The sequence below is a fragment of the Rhinolophus ferrumequinum genome, chromosome 13 (genome assembly GCF_004115265.2).
Source record: "Rhinolophus ferrumequinum isolate MPI-CBG mRhiFer1 chromosome 13, mRhiFer1_v1.p, whole genome shotgun sequence".
NCBI classification, from domain to species: Eukaryota; Metazoa; Chordata; class Mammalia; order Chiroptera; family Rhinolophidae; genus Rhinolophus; species Rhinolophus ferrumequinum.
In genome coordinates, this window is record NC_046296.1 from 21,564,072 (window position 1) to 21,586,800 (window position 22,729).

Genomic DNA, 22,729 nt, shown 5'->3' on the forward strand with positions numbered 1-22,729 from the left:
CAAGAAGTAGGAGACCTCCATTAACAAAACAAAACAAAAGAAAACAAAACAGAATGAAAAATGCCTCAAAGCAGTTAGCACTGCCCTGTATGGGTAGAGAACATCATTATTTCCACTCTGCCACTAAGAAATAAAACCTACAGCAATATATTCAAGGGACCTGACAGGGGGTAGTCTTGGGGGTATAGTTTTGAAGGGATTGCTTATGACATTGCATCCAGAATTACCCACATTTCTTGCATGAAGTGGAGACATCCACCAAACAGTAAAGAAAGTGCTGATACACAGGAGTGTGCTAGCCTTCTCACGGCAAGACAGAAGCCATCAAACGGGTGCCTCAGCTTCCTGACCTCTCACCCATACCTGAGGGCCCATCTTGGGCTCAACACCCAGGTCACATAGGAAGAGTGGCACTTCCTGGCCTCTAGGTCCTCTAAGCCCTTCTCCTCAGGGGTCCTGTACTCCACCAATGAGCTCTTCTCTTCCACCTCTTCCTCTACTGGGCCTCTGTAATGAGAACTTAACCATGCTCAAGTCCTCCATCTTTGTAAAACAAAGAGCCCTTTGCAACTCTGTCACCTCCCATTTTCTGCTAAGTTCCCTTCCTGCCCCCATCACCTGGGTCATCAAGGTTACCATGACCTTCTAACTCCTAATCCTATTAGAGGACTGGTGTCAGCTTGCATCTAAATTTTCCATCACTTGACACAGTTGACCCCACCTTCCTCTGTAATATATCATCTTCCTTCGGTTTCCGTGGCCTCAGACTCGCCTGTCCTATCTTCTCTTTCTCTGGTTTGTCCTCCCAAGTTTCTTTCTTGTTCCTCTTTTTCTTTTTCCACCCCGACTTAAAGGATGTGACCCTTGGGTTCACCACTTAACCTATTTCTCTTCTTTCTCTACACACTCTCTCTGGTTTCCCATTTATTCACACTGGTCTCAGCTGCCATGCTGATGACTCCCAAATCTTTGCCTCCAGCTCAGAACTCTGACTAGAACAAAATTACCTCATGCACAGGTCAAGACTAGGGTGAGGCAAAGGGGGCATGTAGGGCCAAACTTTAAGGAGGTGCTCAGTCTCAGGACCGTGCAGGTGCCAACCTTACGTGTGCATGACGCTGAGACAGAGCGCCTGTTGAAAATTTGTGCCTGTTGAAAATTTGTGCCCTACATGCCCCAGGTGTGTCACCCTAGTCCCGCTGTGCTGCCGGTCATCTCTGCTTAGATGTTCCACAGGTACCCCAAACTCGATAGGTTAAAAAAAAGTCCTCATCCTCCCTCCCAAAGCTCTCCTCTTCCTCTCTCTGGTTTTCCATTTATTCCCATGTTCACCTCATCTTGGTGAACACGTCACTGCCAGCTCACCCAGAGGTCCTCCTGGACACCTCCCTCTCTCCCATCCTCTACTCCCAGTCAGTGTCCAAATCCAGTCATTCTGTCTCCCCAACACTTCTTGCCTGACTCTTTCCTTCTTGCCTGCCACTGCTTCCATTCAGGCTGCCACCAACCATCTCCCGTTGCCACCATCTCCATACTGCAGCCACTGTGACTTTTCTAAAACACAGACTTTTCAAAGTTCATCACGTCACTGCTTAAAACACTTGCAGTAATTCTCTACTGTCCTCTGAATGGGCTCTTGTGACCATTCTCCTCTTCTGCCTCCTCTCCCGTTCCCTCCTCTCACTGCCTCGCACTCTGTTCTTTCACTGCAACCCAATCCTTGCATCTCCCTGAAGAGGCCACAGGTCCACTTCTGGATCCTTGCTCAAGCGTCCCTCTCACTGTGTAGAATATCCTCCCTCTAGACAAATCAGAAATAGACTCGTAGACACAGAGAACAAACTGATGGTTGCTAGATGGGAGGGGGACTGAGGGGTTGGGTGAGAAAGGTGAAGGGATAAGGAAGCGCAAATTGGTGGTTACAAAATAGGCATGAGGATGTGAAGTGCCATATGTGGGACATAGTCAATCATATCGTAAAACTGTGTATGGTGTGGAGGGGTGCTGGACTTGCTGGCATCACTCCATAAGTTGTATGGATGCTTGGCCACTGCTCTGTATACCTGAGACTAATATAAAATAGTATCAAATGCCAACTACAATTAAAACACACACACGCACACTGTATGTGTATATGTGTGTGTGTAAAGTCACGGGATGTAAAGCACAGCACAGGGAATGTAGTCAGTGGAACTGTAATAGCTACCGTGTTGCCCCGAAAATAAGACCTACCCGGAAAATAAGCCCCAGCATGATTTTTCGGGATGACATGCCCTGAACATAAGCCCTAATGCATCTTCTGGAGTAAAAATTAATATAAGACCTGGTCTTACTTTCTGGGAAACACATTACGTACGGTGTCATGGATAGTAGATTGGGGGAAGGGGAGTCGTCACTCGGTGAGGGCTGTAAAAGTCTAATCATTATGCTGTTTTGTACACCTAAATAATAAAAAAAAGGAGGAAAAATAGGAGACTATCCTCCCTCTGCACGTCTCCTTGTGGGCTCAGTGTAAATGTCAGTGTACATTTAGTATCTCAGTGTAAATGTCACCTAGAAGCCAGTCCCTCAGGCTGCTGAGATGCCAGTTTGGGGCGTTTCCGCTACCTCTCACATGTTCAGCTCCATCACAGCTTTTCACGCAGGGTGATGCTTGGGGATTTGCCCATTTGTTCCTGACCCTCAGGGGCAGGGACACAGCTTGTTAGCCAGAGAGAAGCCAGTATCAACACTGTGCTTGGCTCATAGAAAAATGCGCAACAAGTTGTCTATTGAATACATGAAAGACTTAAGGAATCTCTGGAGTAGACTTTCAAGTCTTAAGAGTCCTGAATTCAAGCCTCAGCTCTGTCCCTGACTTCAATCCCCAGCTGTGTGTCCTTGGGAATGTTAGTAACCTTTCCTGAGCCCCAGCTTCTGCTCTATAAAATGAAGATCATAGTTATTCCCAAAGTTATTATGAATGGGTTCATGCTTCTACAACCATCTGCAGTTAGTACAATGCTTGACCTTCTCTTTTCTTCCAGATCATACACTGAACTACAGGAAGCCAAAATTAAAGCCTATTCTAATTGGTGTTCCTAGTGCCTGGCCCACTGATGAGCTCTTAGTAGGAGCACAATAGATATTTGATGAAAGCATGTTTGAGGGAAGGCAGCCAAAGTGAAGGGAGAAGAAGAAAGAGGTAAGGCAGAGAACGTGAAGGAGGGAGCAAAGAGAAAGGAACAGAGTGCATGTTCTCTGAGTCTGCTTATGTGACAAGAGGCTCATCTGCTTTCGAAGGACTGGGTTGAGGATGCTCTCTCCCTCTGGAGATAGCTTGTCCAGATCACTCTTGCCTCTGACACAGTAGGGAGACTTGGTGCCCATGTGACCGGCAGCTCCCTTATTGGAAACAGCTGCACAGATGGCAGCAGCCCTGGGGTTGGAGCTCCGGGAGGGGATTTCACAACCTCTGTGCTTCAGATGAGTTTCAAACGTTGTTTATGTACATTTACGTGTGTGTGTGTGTGTGTGTGTGTGTATGTGTGTTTCCTGGGTCTCTTCTGATTGCAAGGAGGCCCAGCCTTGCAAAACAAGCCCAGTGTGCGTTAGTATTTTGTTCGTGCTGATAGTAATAGAATGTACCAGCCTCCTGATGCCAGATCAGGGAGAAACCAAGGATCTGAAAACAAAAGAAGACATCCAATCCTGGGGGTTTCTCCAAGAGCTCACGATGAGGGGTTTGAGTTGAGGTAAAAATGACTGGAGAGGGTTTGGATTGGTTGATATATTGGCTGAAGTACACCCAGAAAAGACATATTAAGGCAGAAATATATTTTCTCTTTTCCATCCTCTTTACCCGAGGAGTAGCAATAATATAGCAGCCAAAAGCTACGTTAACCAACTTGTTGGTAGGAAAGGGACTGTTGAAAGCACATGAAGATTATAATAATCCATTTCCCTTATGCCTATAAGACATAGTCATGGAGTTTCTAAAGAGTGTAGAGAGTTGCCTTCAAATTTTTTCCAGAAGGAAAGGGAAGATGTTGCCATGGATGAAAAATAGAGAATTGGACCAGATCACTGATTCTCAACCTCAGCTGCCCACTAGAATCACCTGGGGGAGGTTTTAAAACCCCATGTCCAGATCTCATCCCAGACAAATTAAATAGAACCTTTGGGGTGGGACCCAGGCATCAGAGCTTCAAAGCTCCCAGGTAACCAGAATGTTCCACCAGGTTGAAAATCACTGGATTCCGTGAACTTCCTTGAATCATGAAGTTCCCTTATCTTTCTGCATTTGTAATTAATAATCCAGGAACAGAACTGTCTGCAGTTAGGAAGGATTTCTCTACAACTGGTTGGGGTTTAATATTTACATTTAAGCCAGAGTAGTTATTCCCCAATTGTGTCAGTAAGAGGTCAGTAAGTGTCAGTAAGTGTTCTATGGAGAAATGACAGAAAGTAGTGGCTTGGTCAAATAGGAACAGAAATGTTGACTTAGACTCTCAAGTTCTCAGGTTTAGAGGGACCTTGAAGGGCTTCTAGCTCCATTTCTCTCACTGGTTCTTGAAGTGTCCCCAGAGCAGCAGGAGCAGCACCATCTGGGCACTTCTTAGAAATGCTAATGTCCAGGCCTCATCCCAGAACCCCTGAATCAGAAACTCTGAGAATCGCATGCAGCAATCGGTGTTTTAACAAAACTTCTAGGTGGTTCTGTGCTCAAGTTTGAGAACCACTGATCTACAGGGATCCTCTGCTATACGCTAGCCTTGTGGTTTAACTGGTTGTATCCCTGTTTATTAACAGGGGAGCTCAGTCATCTGGGAGGTAGCCCATTCTGTTGTTGAAACTTTCATCCTTTAATTCTTTAAGATGAAATCTGCTTTACTGTAACCTCTACCTGTGGCTCTAGTTCTATCTTTTGGGATGACCCAGAGTAAATCCAAGTCACACTCCACATGTGAGAGAATTTAAGGTAATGTTCCAGGACTTCTGGTTTAATATGATTGATAGCTCCCGAAAGCACTTTCCTCAAATTTACAATAAAATACCCAGGAAGATACAGAAAAAGTGCCAACTCACATTACCACCAAAAAGTAAGTCTGAGGGGGTAGATGGAGTCAAAGAAACTTTTTGTGAAAACTTATGTTCTCTTGGAGTAGGGAAAACCGTTCTAAGTTTGACACCAAAGGCAGAAATTATAAAGATTTATAGATTTGACTATAAAATTATAGATAACTTTAATACACTTTAAGAAAGTTGAAAGGTAAATGTAAAACTAGGGAAAACTTTGGCTGTCTGTATATATAATGTTTGACTTTAAATTTCATGAGGTAAGCATTATATACTTAATGTACAGCATGAGGTCTGACACATAGTAGGTTCTCAAAACATTTGATTAATAAATGAATGAAGATGGGTTAAGCCCATGAACATACAAAAATCAGTGTTAACATATCTAATAGAAAAATGGGCCAAAGGCATGTATAGGCAATTGACAAAAGAAAAAATAAACATTTGAAAAATTGTTCCACCTCAGTGACAAAAAATGCAAATTAAATTAGTGCCTGTCAAATAGCTAAGTTTAATAATATCGATGAACGTCTGGGGACATGGACTTTTCATAGATGCTGAAAAGAGGATTAACCCATACAGTGTTTCAGGAGGGCAGTTTGGCAATAGGTATCAGAGCTTTAAAATTTTGTCACGTTTGATCCAGTTGACAGCTAGACACTTATCTATGGAAATATATATGAATGTGCCCTAATTTGGCAACAAGGATACTGATTAGAGCTTCATTTGTAAAAACAAACACTTGGAAAGAAATACCTAAAAAGAGAAGACAGGCAGAAATATTACATTGCAGATAGACAATAGACGTGACATGGCCACTAAAATGGTATTATTCAAGGATATGTAGTGGCATGAAACGAGTATTTCTTGAATATGGTTAAATTATTTTAAAAAAGGGTTACAAAATGGGATACATAACATGATGACCAAGAAACGACCAAGTTAAAAAGTTCTTAGAGTGCCTTTAGGTCTTTCTCAGATTGAACATTTTCAATCCATTCCACTATTTGTCCTTGAAAGGTGAGTAAATCTTCTGAACTCAAAGAGTGGTCCTGGTGGTGCAGGAAGTTGTGGAGACCACCCTAGAAAATGCTCATGGGACACAGGTTTTAATTTCTATACTTGCGTAGTCTCTGAGTGTGCTCTGCTCTGGCTGTGCCCCCTTTACAGCATGGGTCTGGACAGAAACTTTTTGTTTCTTGGGGTATCATTAGGAAAATGGACAATATTGCCAAGGTGACAGTTCACTAGATGGAGATGATGGGAAAGGCATTTTAAGCAGAGCGACTAAAATATGCAAAGGCACAGAAACTCAAAAGCTACTGGCATGTTCAGGGAACGGTGAGTAACTCCAGGTAGCCGGAGCTGATTTGGAGTCATGCGGAACCTGGGGCAAGTAGCAGATGAAATGGAAAGGGAGGCCTTTGTAAATCAAGCTAAAGATTCTGTGCTTTTTCCTTGTCTTTGCAAGTCTGAAGCCTAGGAAGGGCATGTTGAGTGAGATCTGTGTTTTAGAAAGAGCGTAGTGGTGGCTACCTACGGGAAACATGTATGTAGGGGAATGGTTTAAGCAAAGGACGCCATATACTTAATGAACTCTCTGAATTTTAGGATCAGATGTGTTGCTGGTTTGCTATTTAAGTGGTTTCTTCTGGCACTTTCTCTTTTATGTCAGCTCCAAGGAAGAATAGGACTGTGAGCCCACCTTAGGCAGAAGGAAGATGCGTGGTGGCAGACAGAAAGCATTCAGGTCTCCTGCTGTGGTCCCATTTATGTTTTCCCGACCTGAAGCTTGGACAGCTCTGAGGAGGTGGGCACCCATCCCAGGGAAGGGTGTGGTTCTGGGCTCAGACCTCCCCCAACCCTCTGCTCTGTGGTGGGGCCTGGAGGCGCTCTGCCCTTTCAGCAGCCTCAAAGGCTCTGTTGGTGAGCCTGAGTCTGCATCTGTAGGGCTGGAGTGGGTTAACTCTAGGGAGGATGGAACAGACAGGAACCGGGAAGGGAGGACTGCCAGGTTTCTGTGAGGTCAACATGCATTTGAAAGAATTGAGAATGCAACTGAGAATGTAATTAGGTGATGTTTGTTTTTGTTTTTGTTTTAAAGAAAAAATTCAGAACCTGTGACTCTTGTTCATGAGCACATGCCTGGATGTAGTCATTTTGAGTTTATGGAAAATGTGGTCAGCCTCATAAATCAGGGCTGAGGAAGTCTTAGAGAGTAATCACCATGTAGAGAGTCACCCAAGGTAATGCAAAACAAAACAGAATAAGCATATAGACAAAGTTACAGTGTCATATAGTCCTCTCTCCCTTGGAATTCCCTCCTGAGTTGCCATAAGGCAACTCTGAATTCTTGTCCCTAACTAATCTGTGACCCTTCCTGTGTAACTCTGTGTGTATGTCAAGATGTTTGGCCGTTGTCATGACTACAAAGATACAATTCTCTGCATCTATTTCTCCCATGTGTCTTGAAATTTTAGCAGGATTTCTATAAAGAAAGCCCATTTGAAAGTAGGCTGGACAATCATAATTTGTGACAGCCCTGGGTCAACTGTTTCTTAATTCTTGGACCTCCTGTACTTCAAATCTATTATTTGAATCAAGGTGATATTGTGTTTCTCAAAAGCATACAGAACATCTTCAAATGTTAATACAAACTTTCATTCAAAAGTAGTAAAGAAGAGACTCAATTTAGGTGTGATTCATCAGAGGACATTCCATCCATTTTCATTCCGTTGTTGCTGGCTTTATCCAATCAGCTTTTGGCCTCCAAATGGTGTTGGTTCTTATACCTTATATATGATAATATTTCTTTCTATTTTTCCTATTTCCTATACCCCTCCCACTTTTCAGGTTGACCCAGTGTATGGATTTGTTTTGGCCAAACTGGTCAATGGAAAATGGAATGTAAACAAATTTAGTGAAGATGTTTTTTAGATGTTCTGAAAGAAGAGGGCTTGTACACGGGACCAGCATGTTCTGTCACAAAAAAATAGTACTGCTGGACCTGAGTTTAGGTATCTTATTGTCTTTTCCTTAATCTGTAAGATGAGTCTCATGCATGCTAAAAATATTTCTTAGTTTTCCACAGAAATTGGATATATATAACTTATAAGAGCAAATACCACCCCGAGTATAAAGTTTACAGCCTAGGCTCATTTCTCTCAACTGTAGAGCTTATACTTTAAAATTCGCTATAGCAATGTTTTCTTGTTAGCTTTCATAGGCAAAATACAAAATCCTTTCTCCATGAGGGCCAAGGAGCCCAAGCATTTCTGTGACCTGGTTTCTTTCATGTCATACTTGCCTGCTGTCCCCACCACAACCTGGAGCAGAAACAGCTAATTGGGCAGTAGCTTGCATAAACTATGGTACTTGAGGCCAAATCCCCTCACCACAAACCACCCATTGTCACCAGTTGCAAAGGAAAGGGGCCTGCATAACAGGCTCTGCTCTGGTGTTTTATTAGTTGTACCGTGTTGAAGAGTGGGCAGGGCAAAGATGTGGGTTTATTTGATACATATCAATCGCAATATGGTTTGAATTTTTGCATCAACCCTCCACAGACAGTAGAAAAGTACAAAGTAAATAATCATAATAATATCTGCCATTGATTGAACATGACTGTGTTCAACATTGGGCCAAATGCTTTACAAACATTACCTTCTCCAACCAGCCACACAATGAATGAAGTAGTTATTATCATCTGTTTTACGAAGATGAAGTTCAGAGACATTAAGTGATTTGCCTGGAGTCAACTACCAGCCAGGAGGTGAGATTCAAACCCAACTCTACCTGATTCGACAGGAGCTCTAAATAAGACACCTTTATTCTGTTTTTGGGTGAACATGCCTAATTCCCTGAGAAGTGGATGGAGGATGCAGGTTGCTGATATCTGAGGGAGAATTTGGTTCCAAGTTTTGCTCTGCAAGCTGTATGAAAGAGAGACTCACTCTTACAAGAAGACATAGCAATGGTATGATTTCAGCAGAACTGAGGTTGTTTCCAGCACTGATACTATCTGAACACAACAAGTGATTCAGCTTCTCTTGTCCTCAGTTTCCTCATTTACAAAAGGGAGACATGGGCTAGCTGGTTTCTCAGGTCTCTGCTGGCTCCTCCCTTTCTGACTCCTCTTAGTTGGAGACGCTCCAGGTTTGGTCCTGGCAGTTTTGGGGACAAATTCTCACCAGAATAGAAGGTCCGCCTCTGGTCCTGGATCATATGAGCCCAACAGCTGCTGGAAGATGGTGGGAATTTTCCCTGGCCCATATTCCCTTGCGCCATCTTGTGGCTCTGGCAACCTGTTTGTTACCACTGGCCAGTGAGGCAGGGGAGCAGCAGGCGTCTGTCCTGGGACAGCCCGAAGGCAGAACCAGCCCCCCTTTATTCACCCACCATACTTATAAATTAAGTTCCAGTCCTATGAAGTTAAACCCAACTCATTTCTGTCAAAATCCTTTTCAAGACAGCCAGTCAAAACTCAAGGTCTCACAAAAAACAGAATTTTGAAGATGAGCTATCTGATTTGCCACCATGAGATAGTAGCTGGATTTGTGTATCTGGAGTTATTCTACCTCTCCAAAGACAGGGGGAGAAAGAAAAAGACTGGGTGTGTGTGTTGATGAAGCCTACCGTGTCTCCTGGCTGTGGTCGCATCACAGACACACGATCATATCCTTTTCTTAGTAGGACCCACAAGGCATCGAGTTTTCCCTGAAATAAAACAAACACACCAAGGTTACATGTGAAAGGAGCCCTGTAGCCAGCAAAGACATGTTGAACCTCCCGTGCTGCTCTGGTCAAGTGAACAACGCAGCACGGGCAATGTGGTTGTGACAGGGTTAAGTGACCCTCCAGTCCCTACGTTCAGAAACATAGGAGAAGAGACACCTCACAGAGGACCCCGAGTGCAAGCAGGATACACCTGAGACTTTAGTGCAGCCCCAGAGCTACACACAGAGAGACGTTCATTCAGGCTGTTGGCTTTTGCTCTTGTCACATTTCTGGGCATATCCTAGCACCACAAGTGCAGCTTTTCAACTTTCACTAAGGTTGTTTTTTTTCCACTTGGTGTCCAGAGTTCACAAATGAATGCAATGATGACAGATCCAGGAAAATTACTAAACAGAAGTGTCTACAGGGCAAGAGCAAGCAATGAGAGGCCCCTGGATGCAGGACCTTGGCTGTCACCTAGACTTACTAGGCAGCTACGACTTGCTCAGGAAGCCAAGGCTCGAGGGACAAAGAACCAAAAACCACAGCCTCTTTGAAGTTGTAGGTAATTGATTGAATATGAGAAGAGTGTCTTCCCAGTATATGATAAAGGTGGGCTCATGTCTCTAGCCATTCTAGTTCTCTACACGTACTCAATGGAGGCTGCTGGTTTCTGCCATTGCAAATACTAAAAGAAAAAAAATGACATTTATTTAGCTTTGCTCCTAATATTACCCCGGTTGGTGACTCCATCAACAGACAGAAGTCCCCTTTACTTTGCGTTACTTTTCTTCATTGCGCTTGTGGTGGGCAGAAAAATCCTGTCCCCCCCATCTTCAAAGAGGACACCCTATTTTCTGGAACCTGTGAATATGTTACCTTCCGTGGCAAAAATGTGGATATGATTAAGTTAAGGATCTTGAGATGGGGAGATTATTTGGAATTATCTGGGTGGATCTAATGTAACCACATGGATCCTTAATAGAGGGAAGCAAGAGGATCAGAGTCAGAGGAGATGTGCCCACAGAAGCAGAATCACAGGGATTTGAGTGAAAACGACTCAACCACTTCTGTCTTTGGATAAGGAAGGGGGTTATCAGCCAATGAGTGTGGCAGCTTCTAGAATCTGGAAAAGACGAGATGGATTCTCTTCTAGAGCCTCCAAAAGGGACGCAGCCCTGGCCTTACCTTGATTTTACCCCAATGAGACCCATTTTAGGTTTCTGACCTCCAGAACTCTAAAGTAGTAAATATTTTTGGGTTTTTTTTGAGCCACTAAGTTTGTGGTAATTTGTTACAGCAACAATAGGAAATGAATACAGCTCTTATCACTCCCTGATATATTCCATGTTTATTTGCTTATCATCTGTCTTTGCCATCTGGAATGCCGGCTCCATGAAAGCAGAGGTATCATGGTTTTGTTAACTGCTGTCTGCCCAGCCCCTAGGACAGCATTTAATGCTCAATAAATATTTGTTAGGTGAATGAATGCATTCAGTGCTACTGAGTGGCACTAAGTTGGGGGGCTAGATGCCTTTATCTGTCTTATTTCATTATCCCAGCAGTCCCAAAAGGTTATGGAGAGGAAATGGAGGGTCAGAGAGATCAGCTAACTTGCCCAAAGGCCCACAGCTTGTCCACTGGAGAGCTGTGATTGGACCCCATATATGTCCAATTCTAGGGTTCACGTGCTTTCTATTATACTGACTACAGATTCTTCCTTTTGCAGATCTTCTAGCTGGAGTGCTTTAACTTAAATCCTTTAAAATAGACTTTCTAAACTGTGGATTGCAATTCTTCGAGTCCTCAGGAAACACTTTCATGTGTTAGGACCAGATTTTTTAAGATATAAAATAAGATAGAAAAGAAAATATTAGAGTAAATGGCACATGGCGAGGATAAGTCTTATTTTGTGAAGGGAATACTGGGCCAAAATGTATTTCCTCCTGCGGCCTCACTCAGGCACGTTTGAGAACACCCACCTGGAAGAAGTCTTTGAAGGACAATGCTGGGAAGTTCCTTGACACAAAGCTTTTATAGTGGCAATGTTAATTTAAGAATATCATCTCGAAGACTTCATGTTTTGAAATTATTTCCCTGTGGGTATAGTCAGATACAAAAAAATAATGCCCTCGGACTTTTATCAAATGTTGCTTAAGTTGTCGTGGATTAAACTTTGTCTGGCTACGTGTAGTGTTTCTCATCTCTTACGAACGTCTGAAAATATTTTGAGATGACTTTAGAATACTGGATAGAACTGCTGCTGTGTTCAGCATGGTTTTCTGCATTAAACCGTTTCAATCATCAGTGAAATGTTTTCCTTTAAGGTTCTTTTGGATAAGCATTTATATTTCAGCATATAACCAAGTGGATTTCCTGGAAGAATGCCTCTTTTTCTTTTCTCTTTCCCTTTTTTTGGGGACTGTCAGTTTTGGCTTTGTAAATCAGCCCACCCATGGTGTTCTGTGGCTGGTCACTCAACTCCTTGACAAATGAGGAAAAATGAGATGGGACTGAAAGAAAATTTGGCTGTTGAGGGCGCATATTAATTAACTCAGCAGAAATTTAAAGTTACATACAGAGCAAATGAGCAGAAGAAGCCACTTAGCTATATAACACCAGGAGAATGGGTCATAAATTATGTGTTTTTGTGGCAACAGATCATAGTGTAATATTTAAGCACAAAATGACTGAATTCAGAAGGCCTGAGTTTGTATTCTGGGTCTTATCAGTTTGTATTCACCCCTCATCAGCTCTGAAGCCTTAGACACATTGTTTCATCTCTCTAACACTTCACTTTTCTCATCTTTAAAACGGAGATAATAATACTGTCTACCCCATAGACGTGGTATGAGGCTTACAATTAGATATTGAAGTTAGGTACTTGTCTCATAGACGCTATTCATTAAATGTTATCTATGATCATGGTAAAGTCATTAAAATGATCCTTTGGGAGGCTCTGTAGGAAGATGGGAAAAAATGTAATGCAGAATGTAAAGACCCCATAATTTGAACTTTACAAGTATGTATCTACCTATCTTCTCTCCTGTGCTCCTCCAAGCCCATTGCCCCTTTTCCCTCAAGCTACACTTCTTCTTTTGCAGCATGACATGGGCTGGCTTCCATGGCAATGTTTGGTGGCTCCAACCCTCCACGGCTTTGGCTAAGGCCACCCATGGCATCCCGCGTGCCAAATGCCCCAGCCACATTTGGGCCTCATTTCACTTGATTCTTCTGAGAGATCTAATGAGCTGGGCCTCTTCCTTCTGCACACTGTCCCTTGGCCTCAGCCTCTATCTGCCGCTCCCGACCTTTTCAGCCTCTTTGGCTCCTCCTCTCTGCTTATACTTGACAGTGCGGCGTTCCCCTTAGCTCTCTTCTGGTCTCATCCCCCAGGCTGAGTGCTCACCCTGAGTACTCTCGTCTACTCTCAAGGTCCACACTTTCCCTTTCTCCTGATGCCTCACAAACTCTATCTTCCGCATAGTCTACTCTTCAGCTCTGGAGCTGGGTATCCAATTACCTACCAAATCTTAGTGGTAGCGTAGACATATCACAGGTATTTAAAAACCAAACCTCACAAACTGAACTGTCTTTCTCCAAACCTGCTCCTCCTTTTGTATACCCTGCCTTGGTTCGTGGCACCCCCATCCGTCCAGATGGGCAGGCTGGACCAGAGAATCACTTTCACCTCCTCTCCCTCCACCACCACCTCATATCTGACTTCGACCACGTCTTGTGGATGTTCTCCCTATAACCACAATCTGGTCGCCTCTTCCTGTCCACTCCTGCCCCGCCGTCTCCATGGCTACTGTCTTGGCTGTCATTCATTATGTGAACGGTTTCCTGATTGGTCTTTTACCTCTAGGTTCCCTGTCCTCTCTCTTACTTGATTAGTAGCAGATTTCATTGCTGGCCTGAATGAATGCATTGCAGTTAATAAAATTAACCAAGAAACATCTTCCTAGCAGTGTGAGTTACATCCCCTTTCTGTGCCTTGGTTTTTCCATTTATAATATAGGAGTAGTAGTAGTTTCTACTCTTGAGGGCTGTTGTGGGAAATAAAGGAGTGAGGACATGGGAAGCTTGCATCTGTGTATGACTTGTGGTACGTGCTTCACCCAGGTGAGCACTTCACTCAGGTGAGCTGCTGTCATTGGATTCTCCTGGCTGAGGTGAGACTAACTGATTCCAGTTATATCCTCAGTATTCCGAGGTCTGACTGTCCAACAAATGAACCCAAAGTCCCCACTTCATGGCAGAGAAAACAATCTGGATAATCTATACATCCTATATACCTCTTTCAACTCCTACATCAGGAAGCTTTTTATGCAAGAACTGAAGTAAACTTTAGAATAAGTATGTTTATAACCAAGAAGAGGATACAAATCACTCTCTAAAGTCAAAGAGAAATGCATAACCAAGGCTCTTAGAGTCTTGATTTTCTGAAGGTAGGCAGAAGCCAGTCATTTCAAGACAGTAGCTAATGGGCTTGTTAATACCATCCCTTTGGGGGCAGAGGAGCCTCCGGGGGTTCTTCCAACCAGTCCCTGGGCTTTGCCCAAGCCTGGGAAGGAGCCTGAGAGTTGACTACACTACCTATCTCAGATTTGAGTGTCCATCATGCACAGGCTTCTCCATAGGACGCATTTCAGGGCAATGGTCCTCAGTCACCAGGAGAAGCCCAAAAGCTTTTGTGAAGCTGAAAGATTTCCCCACCAACCTGGGGACTCTCCACCAGAGTATATTAGCTGACACTTAAAAATAGCTTTCTTTCATATGAAGTTGACACATTTTGACTATAAAATGAGAAATTTACCAATTCCAGGCTCCCAAACCGCACCTTAGCCTCAGACAATAACTTCAAATCCACAAAGGCAGATACACCAGAAGGTCTATGTAAACTCTAGCTTTTGTTTCTTCTTAGACAATAAGATGGTGCAGGGAAGGTTTATGCCGCCATCATTCAAAGCACACTGGTGCATGATGTTTGTATCGGGGTTTCCTTTCCTTTCTTTCTTTTTATTTATTTATTTTTCAACCAGGCAGCAGCTGTGTCTTCTCTTTTGGTTTGTCTGCATTAGCTAAGAGGAAGTTAGTCAGAGGTTGAGAATTTTGAAGGTAATTCAACTTACATGGCGGTTATATACTAACACTGGAATTTTTATACCTGAAGATATATGGTAAATATTGTGCCCCATGCTTCCCCTCAAATGAAATAAATTAATGCACAAAGTTGGAAACTTTTCCTACACACACACACACACACACATACACACAGAAAGGTAATTTTTGTTTTGTTCTTTTTTTTCTGTTGGTGTTTGTTTTACAAACGTTGGAACCTTTCTAAAAAGTAGCTGAAGAGAGACAAAAAAGTCTATTCAACATCAACAGCACATCTGACAACATTTAAAGCTTACTGGGCTACGTACAGCTTCATCCAGTACAGTTTCATGACTGAAAGCTGCTTGATTACAAGGTCAAGGTGCTTAACAGGTGGGCCTGACAGAAAATGAACAGAAGGCTACCCCGTCCCAGGCCCTACCAGTAGTGCAGGCTGGTCTGGCTTTTTTGCAGAGAACAGCCAGTCTGTCTGGCCTGCTAGGGTCTGGCTTTTGTCCTTTAGCTGTCATTTCTGTCATTTCATGTGGAGGAGCTACTGGAAAAGGAGAAAAATGGTTTCTCTGAAGGCTGCACGCCTTTCAGGGAAACTGAAAACAGTCTTGGTTTTCATCTCTCTGGTGGCCCTATATCTGGGCATTACTTGTCTGAAATGGTCAGTCCAACTTAATGAGAAGCATGGGGTGCTGTAAATTCAGGGAGTGAAAATCAAGCAAAGGAAAATCTAGGCCAAATAGTCATGAGCCTGGAAAGAGGAAAGGGTAAAGTGTGGTCAGTGCCTTAAATTAGACTGAGGGAACGGTGGAGAGAAGCCCACTGGGGACCCTTTCTCTCGATGAGTTCCCACTGGGTTCCTTACAAACATGCTCATCTGCTTCTCAAATCTATTCATGGAATGCATGAAAAAAAGTGAGTCAAATGAATACATTAAAAGATGTATGACTGTGATCTAGGGCACTAGGCGTCTTCCCAGGACCCCCTGGCAGTTTTGCACTGGGTGGAGGTGTTCTCTCTGGTTATAGTGGAGGCAGAGAGTAGACTGGTTAGTCTCCAGGAGCTGGCTGCCCCCATCTACTGTCTATGTTTCTCGCTCTTTCTGCCTCTCTGTCTTGGAAAGTTGATCTCTTTAGACGGTGTCATTAGTTTCCCTTTGGTTTGCCAACAGGTGGCACCAGAAGGAGATGAGAGGGCAAGATGAGGGAGAAGTTGGGGTTTGTGTTCCTTCTGCTCCCTCCCTGACCCCCTGCCTCTCCAACAGTGACTGCATTCTTACAAGGCAGGAGTCTGCAAACATTTTCTGCGAAAGGCCAGAGCGTAAATATTTTAGGCTTTATAGGTCAAGAGGCAAACTCAAGGATATTATGTAGGTACTTATATAGCCATTTAAAAATATGAAAACCATTATTAGTTTGGGGGCCATATAAAAACAGGTGGCAGGGCAGATTTAGATCGCTGACATCCACCCTATGGCCACAGCTCCCATTGGGTGGCCTCTTCTCCAGGGCCCTGGCTCCACTGACTCCATCTCTCCTCCTTGCCCTCAGGCCTAGGGGAGTAACAGCTCTCACTGTTGCTGGTCCCTGGGAGTTTCACCATTGCTGTGGGTTCCCTTAGCCCTGCCCATACCCGTGTTAGTTCAACACTTTTGAGTGTACTTTCTGTTTCCTCCCAGGGCTGTGACAAATCAAGTGAGATGATTCAGGAAGGGGAAGCAGAGTTTATGGCACTCCACGAGGCTAAACGTTTTGTCTAAGGCCTACAGATGCCCGCAGGCTCTATGGCTAGAATGGGGCTTATCTTGGAGCGTGCATTCATGTTAAACAGTGTGAACCTGAAGTTCTGGTACCAAATCCGCCCCTTTTCTGGACAAACAGTATACATGATGACTTTTGAATTCTTTTCTGTGCTTTGATTTTCAAACTTCTTTGTTCCCGCCCCTCTCTTACTCCACCCAGCCCAGATACACATAAGATGACCTCTTTTTCTCTCCTTTTCTCAAAGAGATGAAAGAAGAATGCCAACTTTTTTGGACTGAGGGTACCAAAGCAATCTGTGTGGGTCACAGGAGATAGTCTAATCAGCACGTGCTCTGGGAATGGTTTCATAATTACATCCTATGCTTTATCTCTTTACCAGCAGATGTTGGAGTCCCTACTCTGTGCCAGGTACAATGCTGTTTATTAGCACTCAAAGGTGAATGAAGCATACTTGTTGCCTCCAGGTGGTCAAATCTGGTGGAGAGAAGATTCAAACATGAGCAGTCACTCCAGCGCTGCTGTACAGCTCCTGGAAGGAGCTGAGCAGGTGTTGGCATGAGCTGCTCCACCAGCCAGAGGGGCATTTACACTTTCTCATGTCCTCCTGAGGGAGTCCTGCTGTGGAGCTTAGTGAGTCCATCAACATCACAGGTCTTTCCCATCTGGCTGTTTTGGTGATTCCTTGAGACTCAGATGCTCAGCCACTTAGCATTAATCTAGCAGTTGTGTTTGTGGTAAAATGGACTGTGAAATCTAGTGTAGGTCACCTGAACCTCCTGACAAATCACTGAAGAATGATCGTGGCCTCTTTGCCAGGCACCACAGTTCCCTCCCTCGGGGAACCTCCTATGGAAGGCTGGCGGGGACCTTCAGTGACAATTTCTTAACTGGGCTTGTTAAAACCCGGGTTGCTGGGCCCTACCCTCAAAGTGGCTGGTTCAGTAGATCTAGGTGAGAACGTGCACGTCTAACAAGTTTCTGAGGGATGCTGATGCTGCTGGTCCAGGGACCACACTATGAGACTCAGCGGGTCAACACAGTGATGGAAGAGGAGGCCCAAGAGCAGGGGTTGCAGAGGGAGCAGTAACTGGGGCAACAGAAGGGTATCACTTAGGGAGTTTGGATGTGCAGCTTGGAAAGGGAGGTACTGGGGGGGAAAGGAGTTTCATTTAATTTTAAAAGTGAGCAAGTGGTGAGGGCCAGTGTGCCTTTGAAAACCATCTGTGAGACCCTAAGTCATTTGGTTTGAGACATGAGGCCTTGGGATCCACGTTTTTAATGCTCTCCTGGGTGCTTCTGGTACTCAGCCAGGTTTGAGAACCTCTGTCTACTCAGTAGTCAGCAGTGGCCTGGTACCTAGTAGATGCACAACAAATACTCATTGAATTGATACTAATTCCAAGTGCGTGTTTGGAATGCTTTTAGATTTCTGAATCTAGTTGTCCATATCCCTATTTATTTCCTAAACACAGTCCTAAACCACCAGTTAATAAAGGAATAACATGCTTTCAAGCAGAAATGAGACTCTTCAAACAGAATTAATATTCTCTCAATGTCCAAGATTCCAGAAATGAAAACCTGGCTATAACCACATATGTTGTGTTAGTTACAAGGTACAGATTGCTGCAAACAGCGCCGTAGAAAATCTCCCTTTCTTCTTCATCTCCGAGATTCTGTCTGGCTCCTTTGTGTCTATGCACGCACGCACGCCACTGCACGTTCCACATCAGAAAATAATTAGAAGCAAACAGCTGTTAGTCAAGCAAGCTACATTTCGCCCACATCTTCCCAGAGTTCAGCCCATTGCCTCAGGGGTCTTATCTTAAAAAAGAATCTCACTGCTTTAAACACGGCAAACCAAAATGAAAATATATTGCAATTAGTGTGGTCATGAGCTGGCTCTGCTGGGAAGACAAACTACCAATAAAGTTTCACTCCACTGTTTAAAATGGTTATTTCTTTTGATTTCACAGGAGAAGGGCTATTCTAAAATTAGCGAACAACTCAGCGAATGTTGACTATTTTTTTTTGCCGTCATTAGAAGAGGGGTAAGGCTATGTGTGTGCGTGTGTGTGCACGTGGTTGTGATGAGAGTTGGCTCTTATGCTAAGTCTTTCACTTGAGGCATTGGAGTTGGTCCAGTTCTGTTTGCAGCACAGAACTAGAGCCTGTAGACCAGAGTTGCAGTCTTGAGTTCCAGACCTGGGCAGAGAAAGTACTTTGCTTATCTCAGTTTACTCCAGTAGGAAATGAGGGAGGGGGACAGGTTCTCTCAGGGTCTTTTCAGCTATGATTTTCTAGTGCTCTCTGACATTTGGCATAGTGCAGATGCTTACGGACAAGGCTGAAGAGGAAGGGTGTTGAATGAATCCCATGAATTCAAAGACATTTGCACCCAAGAGGAAGAGAAAAGAGGCCTCCAGGAAGCATGAACTATCTCTTATGACTTAAACTCCCTAATAAGCCAAAGAGCTTTTAAGCTCTGGAGCTGTGGGGTGGGGTTGGGGGCGGGGAAGAGACGGTGGAGAAAAAAGGGGTTTTACTGACAGCCAGACAGAGGGAATCCTAGATCCGTGGCCAACGCAATGCACCAGTATGTCCTGGTCCACGGGTGGGAGGCTTGGATAAGGGGCATGGGCTTATGTTACGAAACAAGGAATAGAGACTGGGCTTCAAGAAGAACCCTGCCATTTTTATGAGTTAATGGAACTGCCTTCCAATGAAGTTACAAGATGTTATAGAAATTTATATAGATCCTCCGGGGTTACTACCCAAGTCACTTGACTCGTAGACCACACTCATTCCACTACTTCGCCCTGATGATTTTAAAAAGGCTAGTTCTCAATCTTGATAATGTGGCAATGGAGAAAGGAAGTACCTGCACTTTTAAGTCCACGAATTTGTTCCATTGCGATAATCTGGAATTTGGTTTGCTATTTGATCACGTCACAAGAGTCTGATTCTTCCTATGCAAGTGTTTTACTAGGAGTGAGGATAGATTTTCGAGTAGAAAGAGACACACCTTGATCGGAGAGTACCACTTCCGGGGCGACGAGGGCCGACGCATGTTGTTGTTGAGATTTCTGGGTTCAGGGAATTCATACTCCTGCTCTGGCATCTTGACTCTTGCATTCTTTGCTTTTTCCAACTTAGCACCTTCTTCTGTGGAGCCCTTCTCTCCCCAGCGAACCTAAATTAAAGAACGTGCAAAAAAGCAAAATGAGAAAATAAAATATAATACCCCTGGAGAATGAGGATCAAGAATACATGTGTGATGTGCGATGGGAGTGCTCCCTAATCCTCGATTTCTTTGGGCTTTGACGGCCAGGAAAGAGGGAGGTGGGCAAGAAGGGAAAGGGTGAGGGCTGAGGAGCAGAGAGAGCAAGCCATGTGGATAGATAATTAGGAGAGGACTTGTCCGGGCCATGGAGACAGCACGTAGGAAGGTCTTACAGGCCTGGGAAAGAACTTTGGATTTTATTCTAGTAAAGGAAGAGACCTTTGAGAGGTTTGAGCAGATAAACAAACTGCTCTGACTCCCAGTGGGCAAGACATGGGGGTGCACAGTCAAAAGGCTGTACCTGCCATCTCTCCATCTGATGCCTCACAATCCACATCCCCACCAGATCACAAGTATGAGTTTTCACCAGTTTGCTCTGGTTTCCCATCATTGAGTGGTCAGCACATAGAGATGAGTCCATAAGCTGACCTCTTACCTCCATCCTTTTAATGCCTCCAACACCTCGCCCACCATAATAAGAGGCATCCACCGTGGGCCACTTTTTCTTAGGCAGGCCATCATCATCTTCTTCCTGCAGAGAGATTGTGAACGTGAAGGGAGTGAAGCACCACTGCTGTATGTATGTGTCCACTATGGCATGGTGAACAGGAGTAGGTTGGCTGGGTTAAATCCCAGGGCTACCACTTCCTGGGGCCTTGGGCAAGTCACTTACCCTATCTAAGCTTATTTCCCTTCTTTGTAAAGTGGGAATAAAAGCGGTCCTTCCTGGGAAGGTTGTGGCACAATTCTGGAACTTGTTCTCTTCTGCATCTCTACTGCTTTGTAGGGTAATTCATCTAATCCCATCTACATGCTGATGACTTGTGAATTTACATCTTCACCCGACTCCTCTGAACTCCAACTGTTGACTTGACATTGACATCTCCTCTTGGGGGACTAATAAGCACCTCAACAATACCACATCAGAGAGACGTCCTGGTTTCCCCCACACCTGCTCCCCCATACCTGGGAGTCATACGTGCTCCTCCTCGACTACACCTCAAGTTGCCAGCAAGTTCTATTGATGCCACTTGTAAAAGATCCCAAATATCTCTGACTTCACCAACTTCACCTCCATCACCACACCATTGCACTGGTTCCAAGTCCCCACAAGTTTTCTCCTGGGTACTGCGGCAGCCTCCTCACTGGCCTCCCTGCTGCCCTCTCATTTGTTCTATACTCATTGTAATCCATTCTCCACAAAGCAGCAGAATCAAACCCAAACCCGAGCTCTGCCCTGTGAGTTCTGGCCTCTGCTGTGCTCTCCAGCCTTCTTCCTCAGCATGCTCCCCTCCTCCCTGCACTCCAGCCTGCTTGTTCTTTCTTTGTCCCTTAAATACTCTGAGCACATTCCTATGAGGCCTGTGCACAAGCTGTTCCCGTTCCAGGCATGCTTTTCCTCGGGTCTGCTCCTGGTTTGATCCTTTCTATCACTCCTCAAAGAGGTCTTCCCTGAACATCCTTCTAAAGTAGCCCCACTCCCTTTACTCTATCAATCTGGGTTTTTTTGTTTGTTTGTTTGTTTTGTTTTTGTTTTTACAGTTGTGGATCTTATTATGGCTTGATATTTATTTACTTTCTGTCTCTCCAAGCTGGAATGTAGGTGTGATATCATATCTCAGGCAAAATACTGTGAACTATTATTTATATTCTTTGGGGTTTTCTTTTGTTTTTATTTTATTATTTTGTCACGTTTTACAGCCATAAGTCTTCAAATTAGCAGGTATGAGGGGTGAGAAGTAGAAAACCAGTATTCATTTAATAATGTCAAATGACAGTAAAGAAGCCTCTGTTTAGTTGTTTACCATCGCAGTCTCAGCTTTTAGACTGGCACTTAGTGTGTGGTAGGTCTTGAAAGATTATCTGTTGAATTTACAAATAAATTAAGGGAAATGATTCAAATAATGCCATTAACTCAATGTCTTGACCATAGCTCAGTGAGAGGAAGTTAGCACTTACTATAATGTTTAAAAGGAAGGGAGAAAACAAGAGGAACTTACAACTTTATGGATGGAAAAGGGAAGGATAATTAGCAAAACTGCTCCTCACCTCAGCATTGTAATTATTCCTGTTGTGGGGAGAAAAAGATCACCGGCTACAGCCATAGATGGCTTATGGGGGGGGCTGAGGGGGTTGGCGTGATTTCCCTCCTGAATAGAGAAAGGAAGCTGAAAAGGGGGTCTACAAAACAGAGGAAGGAGCCAAAGAGGTAGAAATTGCTCAAAACAAGCCTGCTTCCCACAGCCTTGTGTTGGTGGCATTTGGGGAGTCAAGGACTCAGGGTGGAGTCCTGTGTAGGCCCCATTGTGTAGAAAGCGGTGTCCCATATAGGAGGCATGGGACAAAGCAAGAGCAAGTGGTCTGCAGAAAAGAGACCAGAGCCAGAGGTGACAAACCAAACAGTAACACATTAATACGTTGAGAGTCCATGTGTGACCTGCTGTGGTTGAGATGGGGAGGCCTCTTAAAAAAATTTTTTTTTAATTGAATATACCTTAAAGGACAGTGATCACAACAGACCAGAAGACTTGCAACATTCTGGTAGCTGACACTTGGGTTGGTCTTTCTCTCTCTTGCTTTCTGTCTCCTTAAAACAGATCTGTCCTTCTTCACGTGGAACTGTGAGTCCTGAAGGCAGAGTGAATCCTGTTGACCTTCGAATTCTAAGTCTTGTACAAAGCCTGGTGCACAGCAGGTGCTCAATAAACACATATTGAATTTTTGATAACCACTGTTGAATTTATGTAGCCTTTATCATTTATGTGCCAGTCATTCTTCTAAGTGCTTTACATGTATT

At 44.0% G+C, this 22,729-nt stretch overlaps 1 protein-coding gene across 2 annotated transcripts in view; it reads right to left on the minus strand.

Moving 5' to 3' along the window:
- ANTXR1 (ANTXR cell adhesion molecule 1) overlaps positions 1–22,729 on the minus strand; it is a 217,256-nt gene that overhangs the window by 43,055 nt on the left and 151,472 nt on the right. For both annotated transcript variants that reach the window (XM_033124998.1, XM_033124999.1), the window contains exons 15-17: positions 20,369–20,464; positions 19,675–19,842; positions 9,694–9,774 (exon numbers count right to left, since the gene is read on the minus strand). In XM_033124998.1, coding sequence (XP_032980889.1) covers positions 9,694–9,774; positions 19,675–19,842; positions 20,369–20,464 — 345 coding nt within the window. The remainder of the gene's footprint in view (positions 1–9,693; positions 9,775–19,674; positions 19,843–20,368; positions 20,465–22,729) is intronic.